At 36.9% G+C, this 27,713-nt stretch overlaps 1 protein-coding gene across 1 annotated transcript; it reads right to left on the minus strand.

Moving 5' to 3' along the window:
- Positions 1-225: 225 nt before the first annotated feature.
- Positions 226-25,863, minus strand: LOC140756693 (A disintegrin and metalloproteinase with thrombospondin motifs like). Its single transcript, XM_073092249.1, has 17 exons — positions 25,859-25,863; positions 22,538-22,741; positions 21,905-22,012; positions 21,034-21,148; positions 8,179-8,715; positions 7,894-7,989; positions 7,412-7,541; positions 7,033-7,140; positions 6,606-6,726; positions 5,992-6,115; positions 4,767-4,915; positions 4,070-4,107; positions 3,280-3,385; positions 2,428-2,607; positions 1,646-1,768; positions 983-1,097; positions 226-264 (listed from the first exon to the last, which is right to left on the minus strand). The coding sequence occupies exons 1-17, from the start codon at positions 25,861-25,863 to the stop codon at positions 226-228; spliced, it is 2,298 nt and encodes a 765-aa protein (XP_072948350.1).
- Between the last annotated feature and the right edge of the window lie 1,850 nt (positions 25,864-27,713).

Below are 27,713 nucleotides of genomic sequence, written 5' to 3' on the forward strand. Positions count from 1 at the left end.
CATCCGTTTGTTAGATCGGATCAAATAAAGAAAGACAAACATACAAGATACGCGCGAAAAACATAACCCTTCCTTGGCAGTAGGGTAAAAATGGATATAATCAAATAAAATATTATTATACATTTTCTTAACATTTTTATTTATTATGGTATATACACGAATGAGTGTGATGTGACTGTAACAGTAGTTTCGAGACACATCTTGAGGTAGACACGTCGCTTATGCTTAGGTCCGTTCAGCTACACACTGTCCGGCTATGCAGTACTGGAATTCAAAAAGGAATTTAGACGTGAAACTTTCCTGTATGGTTGGCGCTACTATTGAATCGGGCCGGGAGGATAAAATTAATTCGTTACAGACAGTTCGTGACAGACAAAGCATAGACGCAAGGATTCGCATCTACTGATAGACTGTCGCAGTCAGGCAAATTAGGCAAACAATGCAAGTATGTTGCGCAATTCTTTCGTAATTTTTCAATAGGAACAGAATCAGAATCGAAGATTAAATTTTGCGATCAAATATTACTTAAGTAAGTATGTCGATTTGTGGAAAAAACGAATCGATATGGCAAACCCATCCTGGATACAAGAAAGTTGATATGTTTTCATGTTGATCTCTTCTTTTCGTGAACTAAAATGTTTACGCACCTCGGAAAACAGGTGATGCATATTTGGTCAATGTAGTAATGTTTATAGCTACTCTAACAATATAATAAGTTTACGAAGTCTGAAGAATGAATTTAATTCAGACTTCGATTCGAATCGATTTCAAAATCGTTGTTTCGGGATAAGTCGCCATCTCTAACTAGCAGCAGCCAGCAACCCCGTACAGACTCGCGCCGGCACAACTTTGGCACATACCACTTGCGTTATTACATACGCTGGAGGCAATGTCCATAAGTAATGTATATCTTAATCTTAGAATGTCTGCTCTTTGTATGACACCTACTCTGTCTGTGGATGTGAATAGAGCTTTTATTTACCTTTCCCTGTCCACAAGATGAGCCGTCAGCTGCAGGGTACACTATTGAGCAGCTGTTCATCTCCGGTACCCAGCACTGCAGCTGCGTGCAAACGCCTGGTCCATAGTCACACGCTCTAGAATACAGACATACATGATTATTTTTATTTATGTATGTTTTAATCTTTATAATTACTTATACATATATGTGGGAATCATACATTTGTGAGGGTGCAAGTTTACTTCTAAGAAATTATAATAATACAAAGGCTGAGATTTGTAATTCTGATGCCCCTAAAAGTGCCGCCCGACAAACAGCCACTGTGAAAGGATTTTTGCTGATGAATCTAGGGATAGATTATGGGTTAAATGTCTGCATTATAGTCTGCACGGCGACAGTTTTTTTATAATATTGCAGCAGCAAACGAGTACAGATCACCTTATATTAACTGCCTCCTGCGACCCATCGATATGTATAATCAACCCCGGATAACATTATAGTCCTACCTAGAGTCGGTCATAGATGCGTTACCCCTGAGGAGTAATCAGAAACGCCTTGATAATGCCGCTTCATCAGCCCTTAATACTGCTGTAGTTAGACAGAAATAGGTGGGGGTGAGTTCGAGTCTAACCACAAAGGGTTATTTCGCCTTCAGAAGCTAGTATACTACATTAAGTATTTTACCTTGAAGTCGGCCCCCACTGTCTACGGCACTGATCATCTAGCGAGAGTAGTTGACCCGGCAGTACACCCGTCATCAGATTTTGTGTTTGCGGCAAGTTGTACAGACACTGGGCTTCAGGTCGGCTGCAATGAAAAACGTTATAGTTTAACTACTTACAAACGTGATATATAATACTATAATAATACTAGCTGGCCCAGCAAACGTTGTGTTGCCATAAAAATAAAAAATGTTAAGAGTGAACAAGCCTTATCACTTAGGAGTATGAAAGAATAGATAGTAGCTGATTCTCAGACTTACTGAATATGCATATAAAATCTGATGAAAATGGGTAAAGCCGTTCGGGAGGAGAACGTTAACTAACATTGTGACACTAGAATTTTATATATAAGATATAATATAGAAGTAACAAACGAGCATACAGTACATCTGAAGGTAATTAACTACTGTAGCCCATGGACATCCGTAATCAACCCCAGGTAATATTGAATACCTACCACACTCTTTAAAACTGAACACAAGCTTATATGACGCAGAAATAAATGAGGAAGTGGCTGATTTTCGAATGGATATGGACTAGACAACGTCTATCTGGGACACAGACTTAGAATTTGTTAGTTAATTTTCAGATATTACCGCCAACTTTGATTTATGGCAGTAGTTTTACACCCATGTTAATACAAAATACACATACTCGTATGAGATATTAAGTGGACTTGTGGTGGCATCGCCTACAACTAACTAACGTGTGATGATTCTAAAAGTAGTGTTATGCAATACTTACTTTAAATAGAAACGGAAGTTGTAAATGCTGCAAGGCGACCAAAGGAATAACTGCTTTGCTTTCCGATTATTGCCGAAATTAGACATTGGTGTCATGATGTTGCTATTCTCGGCTCGGCAGCGTTCGGTGCTCGGCAATCTCTGGTCTATCTGCGGTTCTCCGTCGTGGGTTGACCCTAGCCTACAATATTTAACAATATTAATACCTATATCATCATCCATTACTGTCCTACTACTGGGCACGGGTTACATCACCCTATGGCCTAATCCTCTCAAAATAAGAAGGATTAGGCCATAGTCTACCGCGCTGGCCCAGTGCGCATGTGTAGACTTGACATACCTTTGGAATTTCATTTTTTATAAGGTTTCTCACGTTTGCACGATTCTTCACGATGTTTTTACGACGTTTCACAACAAAACGCACGCTAGAACAAAACACCTTCCCGTACGAATCATGATGGCTCTACCACCTATACACACAAATCTATTTGTTGCTCATGCAACAAAAAGTCACGTAAGGCCTCATTACTTCCTTACTTAAAGGCGGTTGAAGCACAGAGGGTCCTCCTCTGTGCTTCAACTCCGGCAGCACCACCGCCACCACTACTTCTGCCTATTAACAGTAATGTTAACAGTTGTAATGATCTGCTATGATGGGTATGGTAAGGAAGACAATACGTTTCCGAGGCATTCGAACTTACTTCTCAGAGATAGCGGCGCATCTGTGGCCGAACTCAGGTGGGAATCTGGTCTTGTCAATGGTTGATTGCAGATTTCCATGGGTGTCAGTAGCTACTTAATATCGGGTGGACTGTATACCCGCCTGCTACTTCAATATTATATAAAAACTTACAAATGTCCCAATTCGTGCGTGATCACGTATATGCCGGAGAAACCACCGTTGTCTCTGATGAGGGCGACAGATCTGCTGACGGCCTGATACTTGTCATTGTCGCACGCTGCTCCAACGTAGGCTACCCCTTTTAAGACATTTAAAAGGCACTATATACGGGACCCGACTTTATTTTACATATCTTTCATTTTGCACATGTAGAAAGCATGTCAAGAATTTAAATGCTAGTAACAGCTATTGAATAGTTAACTGCATCCGGCGTTACTTTTTGAAAATCCATACTTTGGTTGGGATTAAAACTACTTCGTAACAATCCGCTACCAATGTTTGTGAAGGTATCAATGACATCTTCTATGGAAGGTATATATTTTAAACCACGCAGTATGTGCCACCCTCCCTTCAACACAGGATGCGTGCTCGTACAAAAAATAAAAATATACACCACCAATACCATCACCTAGGTATTTGGTTGCGAAGTAGTTTTAATTTTAACTTAAAAAGCTGTTTTGACATAACAAACAGACACATTAATTTTAGTTCCTTGAATAGATATCAACGATTTACTGGTCAATGTTTAGTACTCGGCGTATTACTAGTGGTATTCCGTATTTTTTTTATGTGTTGATAAGAAAGTTTTTTGAAACGCAAGCCGAAGACGAAAAGAAACCAGGCACATTTTTGAACACAACAATACGACGGATAGTCGTTCAAAAACCACTGAATCATTGTTTTGACTATTAAAGCTACTAAAGAAACTTTAACGGGTACAAGTAAATAACGAAATAGTTACCTTGCGTAGAGCAGTCTCCTCCGCGGCACATCATTCCCCTGAAAACCAAAACAAAATTAAATTATGGATTTGCAATATCCATGCCTGCGGTTCGAAAAGTGGATTGTCTGTAGACCATTTTAGTGTTCGGTGCTCATAGGTAAAAAAACGGAACCCTGTTACATTAGTAAGCTTCCGCTGTCTGTCCGTCTGTCCCTCCATCTCAGGGATCTATCATTTGAACCGAATTACATTACATTTGATTATTTTTACATAGTATGTATAACAGTTGCCGCTATAACAACAAATACTAAAAGTAAAAACTCTTGAAAATAAATGGAAATCGCCACACAAGAAATGGTTTCGACGGTTCACATATACGTAGGTACACAGTTCCAATTTTCACAATATATTTACTTCTATGGCTGCTGTGATAACAATTACTTAAAATATAAAAAAATATAAATATTGGTGGTACGCAACCCTAACGCTGTTTGTCCACGAACACACGAGTGACAGCTGGAACAAAATAAACCGCCGATATCGGTCGCAATGGACAAACTATCGCCGTCACGACATAATTAAAATCGGCCGAAATAATCTCGTTCTCGGTATCGGCTCGGTGACGGTGCAATGGACAAACAGCCTAAGTGTGCGAGTTCGGCCTGCACTTGGTCAATTACGTTCCATTCCGGGAATCAGTTACAATCACACTCACTTTGTAAATGCAGCAGCAATGTCGTGACTAGGTAATCGGCTGTAGGCTTTCTCCTTATATATATATTGTCCAAACTTGAGGAGCTCTTGGTCTGCGTTCATGCCACCGTTTCCAATACTACCCCCATATTGTCTCCGGAGGAATGGAGTCTGTGAAAAGCAACAAATGTTTCATAAACGCGTAACATAGAGTATACTGAACATAGTAGCGTACTGTGAAATCATCCGAGGCGCCGAAAAAAGGTCTTCCATAACAATGTTGCGTAGTGATTTTTCATGAACCAAAAAAAAAGAAAAGTGTAACCATTTTTTTTGCTCATATTATTGGGTTGTTCGGAAAGTCATTTCGTTTATTTTTGTTAAAATGAAAGACAATTTTCGTATAATGAATAGTTATTTTATAAAAAATGGCTTCAAAAATGGATCATTTTCGTGACGTTTCGAGAGCAGCGTCAACACGACGACGCAAATTTTTCATCGTGAGAAATCGGGGGACTCATATATCGAACTTCAAGCTTAAATCCAGGCCTTTCAAGTGGTCATAAACGGCTTATTTTCATAAATTTAAACTCTGGCTGATCTCACGTATTGTTATTGGCCGGTTTGCATTAACTAATGCCTTTATCAGCCTTAATCGGCCTACCAGAACGTGGTGCATCTTCGACTTCAAAATTGCCGGATCTAAGTTTTGTAAACCAGTTCTGCCACTGGCGTACTGATAACACATCTTCTCCATACCCATTAGTTATTTTTTTTCTGACTTGAACAGTATTTTTACCTTTTCTATAGTAAAAAAGTAAAATATGACGAAAGTGCTGCTTATTGCTCTCCATATTTAAAAGGGCACCCACCAAAAACTATTGCATAAAATCAATCGAACTTATTCACACACAAGCCTTGCTATATCAGCTGTAAAAACATATAATGGCAATGCGACTTAAGTGTGAAGTTAGCTGTGAAAAAATACAATTAAATCCTCTATCGGGAAAAATCTAAATGACTTTCCGAACAACCCAATATTTTCTAAATTCCAAATTTTGCCGCGTACAAAACTACTGCAGTTCAGAACTTACTTAGTAGAAGAAGAAGTGCGTTTTTTTAATTTACAATAAATACACGAAATAAATTAACAAACATATGAGTAATATTTTTGTAAATATCACTAGATGTTTAGTTTAAATAAAACATCCTATCTTTAGTTCTAAAGGCAAAACGGTGTAACTTACACTTAGAACAACTCCAACGACAGATAAACGGATCTTAGGGTTTGTCAGCCCTTTATATCTGAGGGCCACTGCGTTGAAGAGTGCTACAAAATATCGCTGAACATCCACTTCACGACCGCCATGCCTGAAAAATATCAAACTCATTGAAGCATCTTTTGAACAACGTTTATCTAACCACTTTAAACTGAGGACATTTTTATTCCAATTTATATTACCTCGGAATTAGAGATTTATGGCCTCGAAACTTGTAATAGGTACACAATTCTCGTCAACTTATCACTGTCCCACTACTGGGCTTGTATCTCCTCTCAGAGTGAGAGGTGTGTTGGCCGTAGACAGCCACGCTGGCCAAGTGCGGTATGACTACAATATGGTTTACTCATCCTTGAGATCGTGATTTTTACAGATTTGCTCATAATGTTTCCTTCACAGTTTAATCAAGTTTCTACTACGCAGATAAATGTAAAAAATCAGGGGGGTTTGGGAATCAATCCTCCTCCAGACCTCGTGATTGAGAGGGCTAGTTTCACTCAGCTATCACTGTTATAATATCCGTAAAAAATTAAGAAGTTTAAATGATATTTCAGAAATCGATCTGACAAAATTTCACTTACGCATATTCTTCATAGTCCGCGAAGACGAGGATTTCAGGATAGACCGTGTCAGGGACCATGTTTGCTCTATAATCAGAATTTCGCTTGACTTTTTTGTGTTCGAGACTTGGTTTCATAAATGCTGTAAATGAAGTTATCACATTTAATTTTGTTAGATGGTTGAATCTTCGTGGTCCGAGTCTAGATGCACCACAACATTTGTTTTATAAGCAGTGTCCAATATTGCGGTGTTTTAGTTAAATATGAGAAGAAGGATACATATACACGAGGATTATCGACTTGATGCTCAGGGGTAGCAACACATCTTTGGCCAACCTCATGTAGGGCTCTAGATCTCCATGGTTAGCAGTTCAATTGCCTCTTACTATCAGGTGGATTGCATGGTTGCTTACTATTTCCACTTATATATAAAAAGTGGCAAACTTACCGTAGTCACTTAGACTGTTGTTGTGAACAATATCTCTTTTGATGATGACGTGCTGAGCGCCTCGAAGAGCAAGTTTTAGACGTTTCTGTTCTGTACTTTTTCTTTTGCCTACATTATAAAATGTATGATTGTATTATTTATTTCAACTTTTAAGTGAACATCGAAACTTGTTATTAATAGTAGAATATTGACTGAATAGTAGGTATTGTATTTTTAGGGATTTATCTAAATCGTATGTTCCTTTTCACAATTAATCCGAGAATGATACTATTGATTGTGGTTTCTTTTTAAAAATTACTATCATAAATATCTTAACAATAATGTAATAAATTGTTATACTCGCTTGCTACTTCCTTTACGTAAATTTAAAAATACTCACCAAAAGCAAGACCAGCTTCCACCGAATTGGCCATTCTAGAGGAATCCATAAACCCATCATCTTTCTGAGCCGCAATTGTCATAGAGTCTGGAATAGCTTTGATCACCAGATCATCACCAATGGATCCTTCCTGCACAGTCATAAAAACTAACTCAATATATCTAAATACGAGAACAATTGACGATGTCTGTGACAGCCACAACTCCTTACCTCTTAGGCTTATTTCTATAGTACCATGATCTAAGACGTTAATAGAATTTTATAGGCCTGGTTGAATTAAAAAAGACTCGGTAGCTTAGTTCATAGAGTTATTTAGAAAGTTTTTGATTTCTAAAATTGTTTTTTTTATTTATTTCCTCTAAATATTCAGAACATTCTAAAATTCTTAACTCTAGTTCACCGATAACAAAGTAGACTAATATAGTAAATAGTATATACAATTTCAGTAAAAAAATGGTTCAGAAATTCAAGCCCATACTTACAACTAACAAGCTTTTGTGTTTCGGATGTCTTCTGATAAGTAACGCGGCGCCATTTTCGTCGTCATGATACAGATCCCCAATTTCCTCTTCTCCTTCCTGTATATTAATGAATGAAATAATAAGGATAATTGGGTGAATGTATGAATGAATTGTATGAGATTTTAACTTTGTTATAGATTATGCCTGTTTTTTCAACTAGAATTATATTGATAATGACTCATCATTATTCGTGTGCGAGGGCAACATGTCAGTGAGCGTTAAAACAAAACTAAAGAAAAACCTCACTGAGTTGATTTCCTCATAAGCGACGCCAAAGGGTTGTGATTCGTCTCTGATTGCTCGCCACATCCTCAAGCCGTCCTTGCTGACCAGCCCTTCCTGCTTCTTCAACACTAATTTAATTTGCTTCCCAAACGCTTCCAGCTCTATCTTGTGAACATCAGTTTCCTGCTCCTCTACAGCATGCTCCTTATCTTGGATTTCATCGCCATTTGATCCATCACCGATATTTTCACTAGAACTAGAAGCAACAAATTGCTCGCTCTTTTTGTTATTAAGCTGAATCATGTCTTTGATATATTGCTTTCCTTTGATAAACAATTCATCGTTTTTTAAAAGTTGTTGACTTGTCTTCAAGTCGTTGACCGCATCGTGGTTACTTCTCTCAGGTTTCCGTGAGCGGGTATTGGCCGGATGGTCTATGGGAACATTTCGTCTTGATATGTGGTGCGTCAGTTGAACTGGATGATACTGTGGTACGTGGGTGTGATGCTCTACTTGGAAGACTTGCTGCAATTCGGCTGCTGTCATGTGTTCGTGTATCTATAAATAACAAAGCTATAAATATTATTGCATTTAAACGTGGTTGTCTTGAGATGCTTACTGTAATACTTAAAGACAGAAATATTATTACTATGATTATATTTTTAAAATAACACTAGTTTAATTAATAGCTGTTATTTCGTTTTATTTTATTTTATACTTACGTATTTTTTGTTGCTGCTTGATAAATTATTACAATTATTTTATGATAATATAATTAATACATATGATAATAATTATTTTTGTGAATCAAAGAAAATTGGAATAGAAATTGGCATGTACCTATACGAAACATATTTCTTAAGTTCAGTTAACTTGACATTATTTAAATAATAATTAATGTTTTACTTCAAAATAAGTAGAAAAAAACATTGTTGAAATTACCGAAGGTAGGTATTATTTCAAGACAATTTGTTTTGATGAAAATATGAAGACTGAATGAAAAAGATTTTGGTACTCGTCATTGTCATATAAATGAGATTAACTTACCTTAGTGTTATGCGAATATGCGGAGAGGAAGGTACAAAGAAAGACAGTTATTGATAACCATTGAGCTGGTAACCCTGTCACACCCATAGTGAATCCTTACACAACAAACACTCAAATAACTCCAAATACTGCGATATTCTAAGCTTATAGGCTTATTTGCACGATTGTCTGCCTGAAGTCCAATGGAATGGCTTCAGAGTGATTCCATGTGTTATTAAACTTCAGTATATAAAGGATTTGGGTATACGTCACATGGTTATATTGAAATACCATTTACTCATCAACATTTTCGTCAACTTTCCCCATTTAGTTACCTTCTATGTCCCGTTTTGTAACGTGTGCATCAGTCATTCATCACCTGCGTTATTCATCTATCTACATGTTACAGTCAAAGTGATCAAATAGCTATTATACATCATGACTGGTTATTATGTATAATAAGTAATTCATGCAGACAATGTGATAAATTAATCACTTCATCTGGCTGTTACATATTATAGCAGGTTAAAGTTAGTCAAATTCATAAATATGTTATTGTACAAGCCCGACGTACGGTAAATCTTAAAATTAAATAAAACTATTCATTATGAATTCTGTTGTATCAACTTCATCTTGGTCGTTGGAACGGAGTTCCTTATCGCGCGTTGCGAAAGGGAGCTAGACGGAAAAAATTAAGACCAAAAGTTGTAACGACACTTTTTGCTATAGTTGTAAGCGTGCGGCGTGCGCGTGTTTTTCTCATTAGATTTTTTTCGCTACGCTAGTTTCTCTGTTTGTCTCTCTCTCTATCATAGAAAGCAGGCCAGCTATTTTCGTTACGTCTTTTTATTTCGCATTGAACAGTGTGGTGTCGCGACGATTATTTTTGTTGAGCGTATACAGGTTTTATGTACATAATAAATAATAAAAAAAAAATACAATTCCTTCACTAATTAATCGAAAGGACCTTCGTTCCATCCTGGTGTCCCTTGCCACCTCTTATCTTTTTGTATCATAGTAACTATGAATCACATAGTTTAGGTCCGAGTCATCATGAATTGGACCCGGGTCCAAATCACGTTAATTCAGTATAGAAGCGATCGGAGATAATAGTAATAATAGTAGTAATATACATGTACGCACCTCGTGTACAGTCGTAAAACATCTCGAAACATCTAATTTTCGATATGTAGATCATTAAAAAATTACAAAAAATATAATTATGCTTAAAGGAAATTCAAATAGAAACTTATAATCTTTACCTATACTTGTTTTATAACTTTATTCAAGTCTTTGAATATATAAATTATATATATTGGCTGGTTAATGTGATTAATTCCGTATCCTTTATCACTTTGGCTGTAACATAATAGTAATAGTCACGTTCAATACATATTAATCAACGTTTTACCTAAACTACTGAAGCTAGAATCATGAAATTCGGACTATAGGTTTATTTTATATTGTAGACGCGCTCTAAGAACGGATTTTTTAAGCGATTTCAAAAAAGGACGAGGTTTCTCAATTCGACCGTATAAATGATTTTTTTTATATTCCACCGTCAAGTGGTTAAATAGGGGTTAAAAGTTAGTATGAAAGTCCGTCAATTTTAAAGCAAACTCGATGAAAATGTATATCTAGATTTCTGGTTTAAAATAAAAAAAACACTCATTTCAGAGATTTTCCAAAAAATAACCTTTAAGGTGCTTAAATAGGGGTTTACAGCTTATTTTTAAATTTGTCAAATTGAAAGCCAGCACCACGAAAGTTAGCCATTGCAATACTGGTTAGATATAGTGGAACTTTAATTCTACCGTTAATGGAAAATCAACCCCTATGTGGGGAACCACATACACACAAACGTACCCATAGGAATATGGGTACGTTTGTGTTTTATTATTGGCACACCAAGGGATCGTTATGATTTTGTATACTGGTTAGGTACTTTAGACTTTGGTTAGTACTAGAGATTAATATAAACTTATCCGAAAAAACAGTTCGTCAACGACAGTTCCTATGGAATAGTATAATCATTATATTCCAAAGGAATCATATATTTGAAAGGAGTTCCATTACAACCCGCTAAATAGTGTTAGTGTATGTTTCTCAAGAAAGCTTGACCAATTTAGGTACGTAGGCCAAAAATATGTAAAAATCTTTTATTCATTAAATATTCATGCTATATACTTTATTGTTAAAATGGTTTCTGCTAGTTCATAATAAAACCCAATGTAAATGGACTTATATCTAAACTAGCAGTGCCCGCGGCTTCGCCCACGTAAAAAAGTATGGTATGACATACAAATTACTTTAATATTAATATTTAATTAATAAAAGATTAAGTATTTTCACATATTTTTTTTCGTCACTGTGTACCTAAATTGGTCAAGCTTTCTTCAGAAACATACACGAACACTCTAATTAGTGGACTGTAAAGAAACTTCTTTAAAATATAAGTTTCATGTAGGATACAATAATTCATACACATACACTATTCTATAGGAACCGTCCATGTTATTCTCTGACCCATAAAGTACCTAACCGCTATGCAAAAATCATAACGATCCATTGGTATGTGAAAAACACAAAAACATACCCATGCATGTTTTTGTGTGTTTTGAACCTTACGGCAACTGTCTGGTGGCAACCGTATGGCAAATTGTTAACGCACTAAAACCCCCTCTCACAACTTTTGATGTGGTACTTGGACTTAAGTTTGTTGGATTGTGGACTTAAGGTAGCGGCCTCACATACAGTGGTTCTTTCCAGGGTCGCTGGCTGGGCGGTTAGAGCTCGCATTCTTGCCGCCCGCAACTCCAGAAGAGCCCTTTTTGTCTCTTACGGCGGGTCGGGGACACTGTAGCCCCGTTCTGTCTCAAGGCCACCCTTTCAATCCAAATTGGAACGCTTTGTATAGATTTGTCTCGGATCGTCATCCTTACCACACCCTTCAAACCAGAACATAGCAGCGCTTAACGCTGTTGTTATTAAAAATAGATTTCTACAATATTTGTTGATGGTTAACTTATTATCCCAGGCATTTATATCTACCTGCGGTAGGTAATGTTTGTGACAATCCTATTAGAGAATTATTATAAAAACCCCCGATTGCTTACACATGTACCCTATATCAATCCCACAAATGCCCACAATTTAGACTTATTTAAAATTCGTCAAACCATTTGACCTGTTGGTGACACAATAAACAATGAGACAGACATACAAACATACGACATGAAGGTGGTAGAACCCTTTGTGGATCGACGCCAGCGGCACCACCGCCACACCTATTTCTACCTAATAACAGCAGTGTTAGGCGCTGCTGTGTTCCGGTTTGAAGGGTGTGGTAAGGGAGACATACTTTTTCGAGGCGTTTCAGCTTAGTCCTCAGGGGTAGCGGCGCATCTGTGGCCGACTTCAGGTAGGAATATGTTATCCTATTTGGGGTTGATTACAGATGTCCGTGGGCAGCAGTAGCCATTTACCATCAGGTGTACTGCATGCTCGTCTGCTACTCCTATATTATAAAAAAAATGCTCGAAAAACATTACCCTCTGCAGTCTGGTAAGAAGATCCTTACTAATATTATAAATCCGAAAGTAACTCTGTCTGTCTGTCTGTCTGTCTGGTTGTCTCTTCTTCACGCCCAAACCACTGAACCGATTTTAATGAAATCTTGTATAAAGATAGTCTGAGACCCGAGAAAGGACATAGGATAGTTTTTATCCCGGAAATCCCATGGGAACTAGGGATGGCCTTCTAAGATCGATTAATCGGAGAATCGATCTTTTGGATCCAAAACATCGATTATTTTAATCGATATTAGTAAGGATTGAATCGGAAACTATGCATTTGATCAAGTGATGATCTTAAGCAAAGTTGAAGGTACGAAATTTCAGTTTTATGTATGTTAGTATGTTACATTATTTTCTTTTAAACGCGGGCGAAGCCGCGGGCAAAAACTAGTAATAAATAATGAAAAGAAATAATACTAACAGACAGATCCTTATTTTAAATGAATTCATATACTCGTAGTAACATATTTCTGAAGTCCACGCTGATAATTGTAGGAAAACTATAAATATAGGTATAAAATTAATTATTTCAGTAATGTTTTTATATTTTGGTAAGTGGGCAAATACACGGAAGGAAAGTCAATAATTATTAAAAGAGGCGTACCTAATGGCGTAGGTAATGCCAATAATTGTAATTTTCATAGATATTCTCGGAAATTACGTCCTGACTAATATTATAAATGATAATGTGAGTTTCTGTATTTCTTTATTAGAAATTAATTATCACTTGCTTAAACGGTGAAGGAAAACATCGTGAGGAAACCTGCATACCTGAGAGATAAAAATCTTAAAGGTATGTGAAGTCTACCAATACGCACTTGGCCAGCGCGGTGGACTATGGCCTAATCCTTCTCATTCTGAGAGGAGACCCGTGCCCAGCAGTGGGACAGTAATGGGTTGATGATGATGATGATGATGATGATGAATGTGAGTTTCTTTATTTGTTACACTCTCACGTGTTAACTACTCAACCGATTATCATAAAATTTTACACACACGTTATCAAGGGTCCAGAAAAGGACATTTGTTGGTTACTACCTTTCATTTTGAAAAGTCTGCCTTCAAAGCATAGATAAGTATAGATGTCTCACCGCCATGTAATTAAAGGAAGCCATTTAATGGCTGTCATGGTGAAATTTACGCGGAATAATACCGACATGACTGCCTTCAAATTAATGCCTGAGGACTAAGCTGGAACTCCTCGGAAAAGTCTGTCTCCCGTACCACACCCTTCAAACCAGAACACAGCAGCGCTTAACACTGCTGCTATAAGGCAGAAATAGGTGTGGCGGTGGTGCCGCCGGAGTCGAACCAAAAAGGGTTCTACCACCTTCAATTTTTGAATGTTTGAATTCTTGACAAATAAAAAATATATTTAGATAAAACTACGTATATTAATTAATGCAATGTAATTTACGTAGGTAATAAATAGATAAGTATTTCAAACGGGGACATTTTAGAACGGAGACGCGACAACACTTTATTTAGAATTTCAGTTCTCAAAACTTTCTTGTTAGGAGTGATCAATCTATGTATTTTACTCATGTAAGGAAAAAACATTTTTTTACTATTGTGAAATTTGTGGGACTAGTTAACAGTAATATGCCATTTACAAGTTTATTCGTGTTTTTTTACCCGACTGCCAAGGAAAGGTTATGTTTTTCGCGCTTGTATGATTGTCTTTCTTTATTCGCTCGGATCTAACAAACGGCTGGATGAATTTCGACCATTAAGGTGTATTTATATTTGTCTTAATGACCCGAGCGTCCTTGAGTAGGTGTTAGAAAAAAAATCAAAATGGCGGATTTTTGGCGCGAAATAGTAACACATTACAAAAAAAGTAACCGAACCTATCGAGTAGGATATCAAATGAAAGAAAATTAATCGGAGATTTTATAATCTGTTTTATATATAGGTACAACTAGCAACCCGCCCGCGCTTCGCACGGGCAAAATAGAATATAAATGTCTAATTTTTTTCGTAGTGGACTATCAGCTTTTAAAGGTGTTAGAACCCTTTGTGGTTAGACTCCATCGGTACCACCGAAACACGTATTTATGCCTAATAACAGCAGTCTTAAGCGCTGCTGTGTTCTGGTTTGAAGGGATGAGGTAAGGGAGACATACTTTTCCGAAGCGTTTCAGTTTAGTCCATAGAGGCGCATAAGTGGCAGACCTCAGGTAGGAATATCTAATCCTATCTGAGGTTACATATGTCCATGGGCAGGAGTTACGATCAGGTGGACTGCATGCTTGTCTGTTACTCCTATATTATAAAAAGCTATATATATGTCGTCACACTTAAGTCAATTTAAATTACTCATCTAAACCTTTCTCACGTTTCACTTTTTCTTTCGGCGAAGACAGCATATAAATCCATTTGGTACTCTGCATCAACTCGGAATAAAAAGGAACATGTTCCTCATTTTTCCATTATCCTGATTCACTCTCATTCCCCTTACAACACTGTTCTCTCTCCGTATTGTAAAAAAAAAATTAACAAAAAAAATAAAACCGACTTCTATGTGTCACTACAAAGTAAAAAATAATAGAAATAAATGTTGGTTTAGTACATATTTCTATTTTTTTTTTTGTTAAATTTTTTTTTACCCTTTTTAGTGGTGATATGCTAATGTTTGTATTAATATTATGTAAAATTGTATAAAGGTGATCATGTATAAAGGTAAGGTTTGAATTCATACGGATTGGACCCACCCGCTCGCAGGGCGCTACCGCGCCTTTCTCGCTTAGTTTTACATCTTATATATATATATAAATCTTGAGTCACGATGTATGTTGCCAATAAAATCCAAAACTACTGAACCGATTTCAACCAAATTTCACATGTATGTACCTGTAATTTGGTCTAACTTAGGGCATAGGATAGTTATTATCTCAATTATTCGCTTATGTCGTGAATATAAACGAATAAAATGTGTATATTAAATGTTTATTAAGCAAGTGTTTATTTACTGTTTAGTTTTATGAAGTTCTCATAGATGGCGGTATAAGTTGATTCATCGATCAAATTCTTCAACATTGTTTGACATCTAAGTTGCAAATACACCCAATAGATGGCGCTCGAGCCCCCCTTTGAACGTAAAAAAAGCTCCCTCTCGAACCTGCGAGAGTCACTATTTCGAACAATCGATCAATCGATTCTTCTCGAAGCATGCGCACTAGAACGTTCGGGAAATTCAAGGCCCAGGTATAAATACTGGCGTCGAGTGTCACTGCAGTAGGTACTGACCCTTCTGGTCATTATCTTCAATGCCTGCCTCGATCTCAGCTTCTTTCCAACAGCCTGGAAGACAGCAACAGTTATCGGTATTCCCAAGCCTGGGAAACCGAAACATATTCCCTCCAACCACCGCCCCATTAGCCTCCTCAATGCAATGGGCAAGGTTTTCGAACGGGTGATCCTCGTTCACATAAGAGGGCACCTCTTCCCAATAGATGCTCCCCCACTCATCATTCCTCACCAATTTGGCTTTCGCCACCAGCACTCGTGCCCCCAACAAGTCCACCGCATTGTCGAGTACATCACAAGCGGGTTTTATCCAAGACGTAACAAGACACTAGCAGTCTTCTTCGACGTCGCCAAGGCTTTTGACAAAGTCTGGCATGGAGGACTGGTATACAAGCTATACATTGACGACATGTTATCCAACACATTCATTGACTTTATGGGAGAAATATAAAAATTATATGACTGAAGACATCCTGTATCGAGCCAAACAAACAAACCAATTTCCAAATCTAGATTTCACACCAGAGATGTATAATGAAGCATTGGTGTTGATTGAAGATTTATGTATTTTAATTTCAAATTTAACACTTAGTCATTATGGTATGCCAACACCTAATCGTCCAGCCACTGACTTACTTAACACTGATTTGCAACGAGAAACACATTACAATGAAATTGATTTAGCTTCAATTATTGCGAATAATGAGCCATTGACAACTGAACAAAAAAATATTTATAATCGAATTATAAGGACTGTTGATGCTGAACAAGGTGGATTTTTTTTCTTAGATGCACCAGGTGGACCCGGTAAGACATTTTTAATATTATTAATCCTTGCAAAGATACGGTCGCAACAAAAAATTGCATTGGCAATTGCATCGTCAGGCATTGCTGCCACATTATTAGATGGTGGACGAACAGCACATTCAGCATTGAAGTTGCCATTAGACATTCACAACAAACCAAATGCAGTGTGTAACATTAAAAAAAAAGTGGAATGGCTTCAGTGTTGCAAAAGAGTGCAATTGTAATTTGGGATGAATGTACTATGGCACATAAGCATTCACTTGAAGCATTGGATAGAAGTATGAAAGATTTAAAAGGCAACGATAAACTTTTTGGTGGTACTGTCTTACTATTGTCTGGTGACTTTCGACAGACATTACCAGTTATCCCTCACTCTACTTTTGCCGATGAAATTAACGCATGTCTAAAACAATCGTTTTTATGGCGAAACGTCGAGACTCTTCGATTGACTGTAAACATGCGAGTACAAGTGCAAAATGATCCATTGGCACAAGTATTTTCTAAGCAATTACTGGATATTGGAAACGGTGAAGTTGAACTGTATCAAGATACACAATATATCAAACTACCAGATAATTTCTGCACTGTTGTTGAGACGAAAAGTGATATTTCCGGGTATTATAAATAATTATTTGATCATGATTGGCTCTGTAATCGTGCTATTTTGGCAGCAAGAAACGTTGATGTCGACGAAATTAACTTCCAGATACAACAATTATTACCCAGTGATTTGATGTCTTTTAAATCAATCGATACAGTGGTTGACGAAAACGAAGCCGTAAACTTTCCCATCGAATTTTTAAATTCTTCGGATTTACCAGGAATGCCACCACACAATCTGCAATTGAAAATTGGTTCACCAATTATTCTTCTCCGTAATTTAAACCCACCTAAATTATGCAACGGTACACGTTTAGTCATCAAGAGGATTACTGGAAATATTCTTGAAGAAACAATTTTGACTAGAAAGTTTAAAGGCGAAATCGTCCTGTTGCCGCGAATTCCATTAATAGCGTCAGAATCTCCAATACCATTCAAAAGGCTTCAATTTCCAATTCGTTTAGCTTTTGCGATGACCATAAATAAATCGCAAGGTCAAACAATATTGACTTGCGGTTTAGACTTAGAAAATACGTGTTTCTCTCATGGACAACTGTATGTGGCCTGTTCACGTGTGGGAAAGTCATCAAATTTGTTTGTGTTAGCAAAAGACAGGTTAACCAAGAATATTGTGAACAAATTAGTGTTGGGATAATTGTCAATTTTAATAATTAAAAAAAAAAACTTTAAATGAAAACAATTGTTCAAAATCAATGTTATCTACCTCATTCATAGATTTGGATTTTTATATATTATCAATTAATTTTTTGTATATATTTGTCACTGATTAAAAACAATAGTTAAAGATAAGATAAATAAAACCTACATTTAAAAAGTATATTTGGGTTTCCGCATAATTTTAACATTCTAATACTTTACCTATCACTTTTAAATTATTAAGAATGTTTGGCCGAAGTAAGTATTTACTTAATTTACTAAGCATAAATATAATAAGTAATGCTTTTACTATAGAAAATTTAGTAAGTACAGTAGACACTGGTTATAAGTTAGATTTCTTTCTCTCTTTTACTTTCACGAAAAAAATTATATATAGGTATAGTTGCCGTGAGAGTGACAAAAGCACCCGATATAACTTATGACCAGAGTCTACTGTACTTACTAAATTTAATAAGTACTTACTTCAGCTGAATACGCCTATTCTCAATTTCATATAATTTAAAACAGTTAAATTATTATCAGCTTTATTAGTGAATAATAATTTGATTGTATTTAGATAATGAGTAAAAAAATAATTTAATCTATAATTACTAAGCCACAGCAACGCGTGGCTGGGCCAGCTAGTTTAATATACAGGGTGAATTTTTCAAACGGGCCTTCAGGGCCAAATCCGAACACATTGTCTCTCTGTCACATAACATTACTTCCCAGAATTTGATCCTTATAAGCAACATTATCAGATAGTGGAATAAAATAGAGGGTGTATTTTTTTCAAAATGAACTCGTTCGATTCCCGGCTAGGGAAAAAGATTTTTTTAAAAATGAATGATGCAGTTTTAGTTTTTATGAAAATCGGCCTCGTAACTCCATTCAGCATTTTTCGCTAATCCTTATAGATTCGGATTTGTCCCTGAAGGCCCGTTTGAAAAATTCACCCTGTATACCACTATGTAAAATTGTTTATTATTTACCCTTAAAAGATGCAAATTTGCACACGTATGGAGTTACTTGCGCCGCTTTTTCTCCATAGCGAAACACCTTCCTTCCGCGGTGGTAGTTTGTTTATTTTCAAAAAGTCTTCTATATGAATTAATTTTGAATAAATGAGATTTGAATTTGAAAGTATATATTGTCAATTGCCTTATTATTAGACTTCTAATTTCCCATTTGTCTCGTTTCTCTCATTAAGGAAGACTCGGAAGACTTTATCGGTTAGTGACTGGCACTTGTCCAACTGGCGCTTGTAATATAGGAGCAGATGGTGGATTAGACGTCCACCTGATAGTGGCTGCTGCCGCCCATGGACATCTGTTACCAATCCTAGAAAGGACCAGATTCCTCCCAGAGATCGGCCACAGATGCGCCACTTCCGCTGAGGACTAAGAAGGAATGCTTCGCAAATGTGTCTCCCTTACTATACCAGAGTTTAGGGTCTAAGGAAGGTTAGTGAAACTCATGACTGCTGTTGGTACACAGTTTTATTTATGAAATGAGAAATTTATACTACCGACGATTAGATAAGTGTAATATTCCCTCTATATTTTTCGTTTATGGAACAACGGCCAATATTTACCGTCAGGAGCGTCAGTGACTTACATGCCAATAAATTGCATTGATGACTGGCAATTATTATTATAAAAACAAAAACCCGACTATTTAGAAATGTAGCCTATGGGCACTCCTACAATTTAGACGAGAACATGATATCTCATATGTAAGAATACGTCAAGCCGTTCGGGCTGTTGAGTGTTCCAAAGAACACATGCGATAACAAAAACTAGTGTATTTACAAAATTAATATGTCAATAGTTCACACTGTGAATATTGGTACATGTAGAGTTAAACGCTCAGAAGAGACTTTAAAAATAAATACATTTTTCCATACTCATCAACATTTACAATTTGTGTAATAATGCTTAATGAATACATCTTTATCGCTTAATTTATCAGTACAAAAGAATACTTAAAAAATCTAATGACATTTCATAACTCAAGCATAAGCAACAATGAATATTTCAAAAATATAAAAATAAATAAAGTACTTAAAAGCGACAAATTATTATGAAATTCATGTATAAACCACATATATGCTGTATGTGGTTTATACATGAATGAGTGTGATGTGACTGTAACAGCAGTTTCTAGACACATCTTGAGGTAGATACGTGTTCATACGTCGTTATGCTCAGGTCCGATCAGCTACACACCGTCCGGTTATGCAGTACTGGAATTCAAAAAGGATGTTTAGACGTGAGGCTTTCCTTTATGGTTGGCGCTGATATTGAATCAGGCCGGGAGGTTTAAAATTAATTCGTTACAGACAGTTCGTGACAGACAAAGCTCAGACGCGAGGATTCGTATCTACTGATAGACTGTCGCAGTCAGGCAAATTCAAGTAGGCATTGCAAGTATGTTGCTTAATTCTTTTGTAAATTTTCAACAGGAACAGAATCAGAATCGAAGATTAAATTTTGCGATCAAATATTACTTAAGTAAGTATGTCGATTTGTGGAAGAAACGAATCGATATGGCAAACCCATCCTGGATACAAGAAAGTTGATATGTTTTCATGTTGATCTCTTTTTTTTCGTGGACTAAAATGTTTACGCACCTCGGAAAACGGGTGATGCACATTTGGTCAATGTAATAATGTTTATTGTTACTCTAGCAATAAAATAAGTTGACGAAGTCTGAAGAATGAATTCACTTCAGACTTCGATTCGAATCGATTTCAAAATCGTTGTTTCGGGATAAGTCGCCTAACTAGCAGCAGCCAGCAACCCCGTACAGACTCGCGCCGGCACAACTTTGGAACATACCACTTGCATTATTACATACGCTGGAGGCAATGTCCATAAGTAATGTATATCATAATCTTAGAATGTCTGCTCTTTGTACGACACCTACTCTGTCTGTGGATGTGAATAGAGCTTTTATTTACCTTTCCCTGTCCACAAGATGAGCCGTCAGCTGCAGGCTGGTTTATATCGCATACATTTCTACCGGGTACCCAGCACTGCAGCTGCGTGCAAACGCCTGGTCCATAATCACAAGCTCTAGAATACACACACAGATAAATGATTATTTATATTTATGTATGTTTTAGTCTTTATAATCACCAATATATATACAATGTAAGAATCATACATTTGTGGGGGCGCAAATTTTCTTCAAAGATATTATAGTAATGCAGTTAGTTTTTTTTTATAATATTGAAGGAGCAAACTGACCAGCACCTGATAGTAGGCCTGATTTTTTTCATAAGGAGGGAAACCTTCAAAAGGTACCCGATGCCGTGGGAGTGACACATGGTTGCCGGGATCTCCAAAGGAACGCAACCGGAGTCCTCTTAGCGTGTTGCCCCGTCGGGGTCCTTCCAGGTGAACATGACGTTTGCCAAACCGTCTGGTGTTCATGACGGTATGCGACCACACATACTTCCATCCTTGCTGGGTTCGCTGGCCGGGCGTTTCGAGTCCCCACTCTTGCCGCCCGCAACCCCGGAAGCCACCTTTTCTCGCCTCTTACGACAGGCAGGGGCCTGTAGCCCTATTCTTGTCCCGGAACTACAGGGACAACCTGATGGTACTGTACTACCTATAGACATGGGGTCTGGGATCGGCTATAGATGCGTTACCCCTGAGGCCTAAGCAGAAACGCCTCTGATAATGCCACCTTATAACATTATTTAAACCGGAACGCAGCAGCGCTTATCACTGCTGTTATTCGACTAAAATAGGCGGTGGTGGCTTTGAGTCTAACAAAGGATTCTTTCGCCTTCAGAAGCTAGTATACTACATTAAGTATTTTACCTTGAAGTCGGCCCCCACTGTCTACGGCACTGATCATCTAGCGAGAGTAGTTGACCCGGCAGCATCTGATCTTGCGGTAAGTTATACAGACACTGGGCTTCAGGCCGCCTGAAATGAAAAAATCTATTGTTTAACTACTTACAAATGTGCATTTTTTCATAATATAGAAGTAACTCACGAGGTTACTGTACTTCTGATGGTAATAAACTACTGTCGCCCATAAACGTCTGTAATATTAAATTCCTATCTGAGGTCAATCACAGGTGCGATGCTAGCCGTCAGGACTAAGTTAGAATGTCTGTGATAAAGCATTCTCCCTTAGCACATTCTTCAAGGTTGAACACAGAAGCGCTTAACACTGCTGTTATAAAACAGAAATAAATGAGGCAGTCGCGCCTCCGAAGTCGAACGACAAAAGGTTCTATCACTTTCCAATAGGAATGGATTGAATAACGTCTAGAATTTATTCGTTAATTTTCGGAGGTATTATTGCCAAGTTTGCTTTATGGCAGTAGTGTGGCACCCATATTTTAATATAAAGTACACTTATGAAATATTAAGAGGGCAAGTGACATTACCCTCAACTAACTAACATATGATATTATTCCAAAAGTAGTATTGAGCAATACTTACTGTAAAAAGGAACCGATGTTGGAAATACTGCAAGGCGACCAATGGAATAACTGATTTGCTTTCAAGTTATTCTTAAAATCAGACATTGTTGTCATGATGTTGCTGTTCTCGTTTTTGCAGCGTTTAGTGCTCGGCACAGTTAAGACTCTGGAACTACTCAACTTTAACGTATTCTCCAGTTGTCCGTCGTGTATGGACCCTAGCCTAAAACATTGAACAATATAATATATCATCATCATCAACAACTCATTACTGTCCCACTGCTGGGAACGGGTTACCTCTCAGAATGAGAAGGATTAGGCCATAGTCCACCGCGCTGGCCAAGTGCGAATTGGTAGGCTGCACCTTTGAAAACTTCTTTGTTTTAAGATTTCTCAGGTGTGCAGGTTCTTCACGATGTTTTCGTTAACCGTATAAACAAGTGATAATTAATTTCTAATGCCTGGACTTTGAACCTCGGACCCCTCGATCAAGAGGTCGAGTTTCTTAATCAGTAGGCTTTCACTACTTTTATTGACAATACACGATTTTAATAATTGTATCCCATTCTCCTCATCAAAATTGTCAGGAATGAGGATTAACGATTTTCCTTATGCGATTTTGGCATGGTTTTAAGTTCTTAAACTATAATTATATTGTTTTGAATTATCTCCCTAAAATTTATTCTATTTATGATTATAATTAAATGACACAAAATAATAAAAAGATAAACATGTAGCTTTACTGTTTTTAATTTGATTTTTATAGTTTTCTACAGTTTTTTTTTCTACCATATCTTAAGTTTTGCCCTATGCTGGGGTTGGCAACCCTGTTCCTTAGTAGCGCGCCGATCCTGACTTCCTTATAATGGGACCATCTTGGAAATATCTTTTTCCCAACAAAAAAAAAACATGAAAATCGGTTCATAAACGATAAAGTTGTGCGCGAACAAACATAAAAAAAAAACATATCGACTTGAGAATTGGACAAATTGAGAAACCTCCTCCTTTTTTAAAGTCGATTAAAAAATTTGATAGAATTCATATATATTAATAAAAGTAGTGAAAGCCTACTGATTAAGAAACTCGACCTCTTGATCGAGGGGTCCGAGGTTCAAAGTCCAGGCATTAGAAATTAATTATCACTTGTTTATACGGTTAACAAAACATCGTGAAGAACCTGCACACCTGAGAAATCTTAAAACAAAGAAGTTTTCAAAGGTGCAGCCTACCAAATGACGGTAGTCAATATATAAATTTTGATGACAAAACTTTAGTGTGTACGTAAATACGAGTATAAGGGAATAGGTATTGATAGCGAGAAGCGACACATGCATCCCTTGCGAAAGCGTATGGGTCACTGCGGGCCAGTGCGGGCGACGGCAGCGATGGAATCTTTGCAAGCGCATCTACATATCGCACATGACAAATTAAAGGGTATTAAGTCTAAAAAGTCTCATTTTTTTTTATTTGCGTTTCGAATTCCATATTTTTTTCTCTGTAAATTGGCCTGACAATTATATTTTTAGGCCTATTAATTTATAAGATATGGCCACATATTTCTTTATGGACTGTTCAATCACGCTATTTTCGATTCGGTCAAAAGGGTCACAACTTAGTTGATTCAGTTGACGCTCAGCGCCACATGCATTTATTACGAGTTGCTGCCAGTGTTTTGTCAACTTCGGAGCAAACGCAGACATTGTGAGTATTCTATACAGTATTATTTTAAGTTAATAATACCCTTTTGCCTGTTAAATAATGATGTCTTTTTGTGTCATTATAATATAATACCCTATTCACTGTTTAATTTTGAATAATTTGTCATTTTTTAATAAAATATTTCAAAATGATACTTTATAGCCCTCGATTTGCTTGTAATAATACTCTTTTGTTTGTAATTGTTGTTAAGTTAGTGTAAGTGTCAAATCAGATACTACCTTTTGTCGAGTATTTATTAAAAAAAATTAAGTTTTAGATTTTTACAAAACTATGAAGCGAAATAATAGAGCCGAAAGGATAACGAGGGCAGTCTACGACCGCCAAAGTACACCCGAAAGCAATTCTATAGGTGAAAATGAAGACCGGTTTGCTGATAGTGATGGCATTAGCGACCCAACGTATGTCCCCGAAAATAATTCGGAGCGGCGTTCTCATTCATGTGCATCAGAGTCATCAGGTAGCTACCAAACCTGTGACTATGTCTCGTGTTCTTCGGAAGTTTTCAGCTTGCAGTAAGTGCAATCGTTTTCTATGTTGGGATCATTTTGACAACGTTCAGACGTATACCGATTGTGAATTTCAGAACAAAACTGCTCATATGACCAATAATGCTCACGATAGCACATTGATAGGGGAAACAGTCAAACTGATTTACAAGAAAATACTCTTACTGAAACGAACCACGATAACGTATTATCTGATTTAACCAATCTCGCCAGTGAGCAACACTGTGAGTATAAAAATTGTTTTGAATAAAAATTTAGGACATGCTTTCAATGTCAAGGATTTCTCTATCTCCATCATTAACAAATTTCATACGGATAATAACTGTACGCTGCAACTCATTTTCTACGGGTCTTGAGAATGCCAATACTATGACTGTTACTAAATCTATGAAGCAGATCATCAAGAAGAAACGCAATTTAGGATGAGAGTAAATAAATTCGAAAAAGAAGCGAGTGGACCCCCGATCACCTAAAAATCCCTGTGATGAAGCTACCTGCAGGTTGAAGTGTACATCAAATATAGATGAAACTAAACTAAACCATATTTTTGATTATTGGGTATTTTTGATAACTGGTTATTGGGCGCATTGGGGCAAAGAGATTTCATTAATAATACATAGTACATACTTATGCAGGAAATTTTTCTATTGTTGTCTTAATTGTGAAAATGAAAATTTGTTGGATATTTTTTTATCTTTTACAGATTTTTAAGTAGTTACAATAATGATAATTTTGTTCTTGTATTTTTGTTACTGTATTGTTTCCAGTATAATTGTTACTGTTTTTTTTGTTTTAAATAGATACTTTATTTCCAATATTTTTTTTGTAACACTTAGTGTTTTATTTTATTACCTTGTAAGTGAAACTAAACATTCCGCAAATTTTATGTGGTATTATCATTAATTATTACTTGATATTATCAAATTGTAGTCAAATTTGATAAGGCAAGACCGTCGTAAGTGAATAATGTAATCAAACTTTCACATCGCGTTATCTCAAACACTGTTTTTTAATATAATACTGTATTGTTTGTGTTGTGCGATATGTCTAGTTATCTTATACTGCAAATGGAGATCTTTATGCGATACGATTTTTAGTCGCGACGCGATACTCACGGCATAGTATAAGTGCTTACGGCGGCCTTCCGACATTACAATATTATTCGTAAGTGAATTTATTTTTATACAATACTAATTTTAATTGATTGAATTTATTATTATTATTACGTAAGTAGTTTTTAGGTTTTTATTTATTTTACTATTTATTAATTTACATTTATTATTTTTATGTTTCAGGTTCCAGACGCCACAAGGTTTATTTATTTTTGTCAAAATAATAAGCTTTTATCTGGTCTTGTCTGTGGTTGATTGCAGATGACTATGGGTGGCAGAAGCTACTTAACTTAACGGTGGCCTGCTTGCTCGTCTGCTACTCCTAAATTATATAAAAAATACTTACAAATGCCCCAATTCATGTGTGGTCGCCATTATGCTGGAGAAACCACCGGTGTCTCGGATGAGGGCAGCGGATATGCTGATGTTGAATATCTCTTGAGAGTTGCACGCTCCTCCAATAGAGGCGATTCCTTTTGAGACATTTAAAAGACATTATTTAAGGGACCCAACTTTGTTTTACAGATTTATGTCTTCTTCATTTTGCATATGCAGAAACCATGTCAAGAATTAAAATGTTACTTATTGTGTTTAAAAGCTCGTAATTTGTTTTAATACCGTTTATACTTTCATATGCTAGATAGTTAACTGGTTACTTTTTCGGAAATCCATGCTATTAGGTTGGGATTGCAAATACTTCGCAACAATCTGCTACCAATGTTTATGAAGGTATATATTTTAAACCAGACAGTATGTGACCACCTCCCACGCAAAATGCGTGCACATACAAGAAATAAAAATATACACCACCTAGGTATACAGGGTGATTTTTCAAACGGGCCTTCAGGGCCAAATCCCAAACTATAAAGATTAGCGAAAAATGCTGAAAGGAGTTATCCTTCCCCTTGGACCGCCGCGCAGTGCAGACGTGTCGACGTTAGTTATATTGTTTGCAATCGTAATTCTAATTAAAATTCGAATAGTTCTGCAACGTAAAATCTACTCTATAATAGTGCAACTTAAGACCGCAATAACTGTTATCGGTGAGAATAAATATTCATAAGTAAGACCCGCTTCGTAGTCGATATTGACGCATATATAGGCATAGGCCACAATAACTCGCCGTGTAGCTACGCCTACGAACTAGCTACGTCACAGTTGCTAAGTAGCTTCGCTCTGTAGCCGATATCTTCGTACACAATTCCCCTCGTACTGAGATACCGTGCAATCTACGCAACGCTGCTTTAGTTAATTTAATGCCGCTTCGCAGCACCCCTCCACCATCTTCCCCACAAGTAAGCGTTAGCAATAAGACGCCTGAATTGGTCACGCCTTCCGTTGCAATATCGCAGATTGCATTATTGCGAGTCGGAGCCGGATTTAAATATATCACGCTCAATGGAAGACTTAGACACAGACGTCCCGAACGTTACCCACCGTTATAAGCGTAAACGCCCCGAGCGCAGCAACAACGACGATCTATCTCAGTTCATGTGCGAAATGAAGTCCATGTTTAAGGAACTCAAAGGACATCAAGCCTCGCAAGATTCGAAGATGGAAAAGATATCCCTCGCTATTGAGGAGATCAAGTCTCAAAGCACTGCACTACAAACAACAGCGGACTTCCTAGCCAGTAAATTTGACACCATACAGTCACAAATAAATAAATTCGAAATGGAACGCCAGAAAAATTCCCCTGCACTAGTGGCGAAACAAAATCAGGTGATATCAATCGGTAATGTCTTAAACGTGTCCTTTGATCAGCACAGTGTGAGAGATATTTTCCGTATTAATACTAAAGATCATGAAGTTAAAACTATAACTGTAGACTTCGTATCTGCACTGACAAAAGAACAGA

Source organism: Epargyreus clarus, unplaced genomic scaffold, assembly GCF_041222505.1.
Source record: "Epargyreus clarus isolate Ecla_fem2 unplaced genomic scaffold, WU_Ecla_fem_2.2 ptg000035l, whole genome shotgun sequence".
Classification (NCBI taxonomy): Eukaryota; Metazoa; Arthropoda; class Insecta; order Lepidoptera; family Hesperiidae; genus Epargyreus; species Epargyreus clarus.

Coding starts and splice junctions, on each gene's coding strand:
- LOC140756693 (XM_073092249.1), bottom strand. Junction 21,149..21,904: donor CAGTGGGGGCCGACTTCAAG/GTAAAATACTTA, acceptor TGTGTATTCTAG/AGCTTGTGATTATGGACCAG. Junction 7,542..7,893: donor AACACAAAAGCTTGTTAGTT/GTAAGTATGGGC, acceptor ATGACTGTGCAG/GAAGGATCCATTGGTGATGA.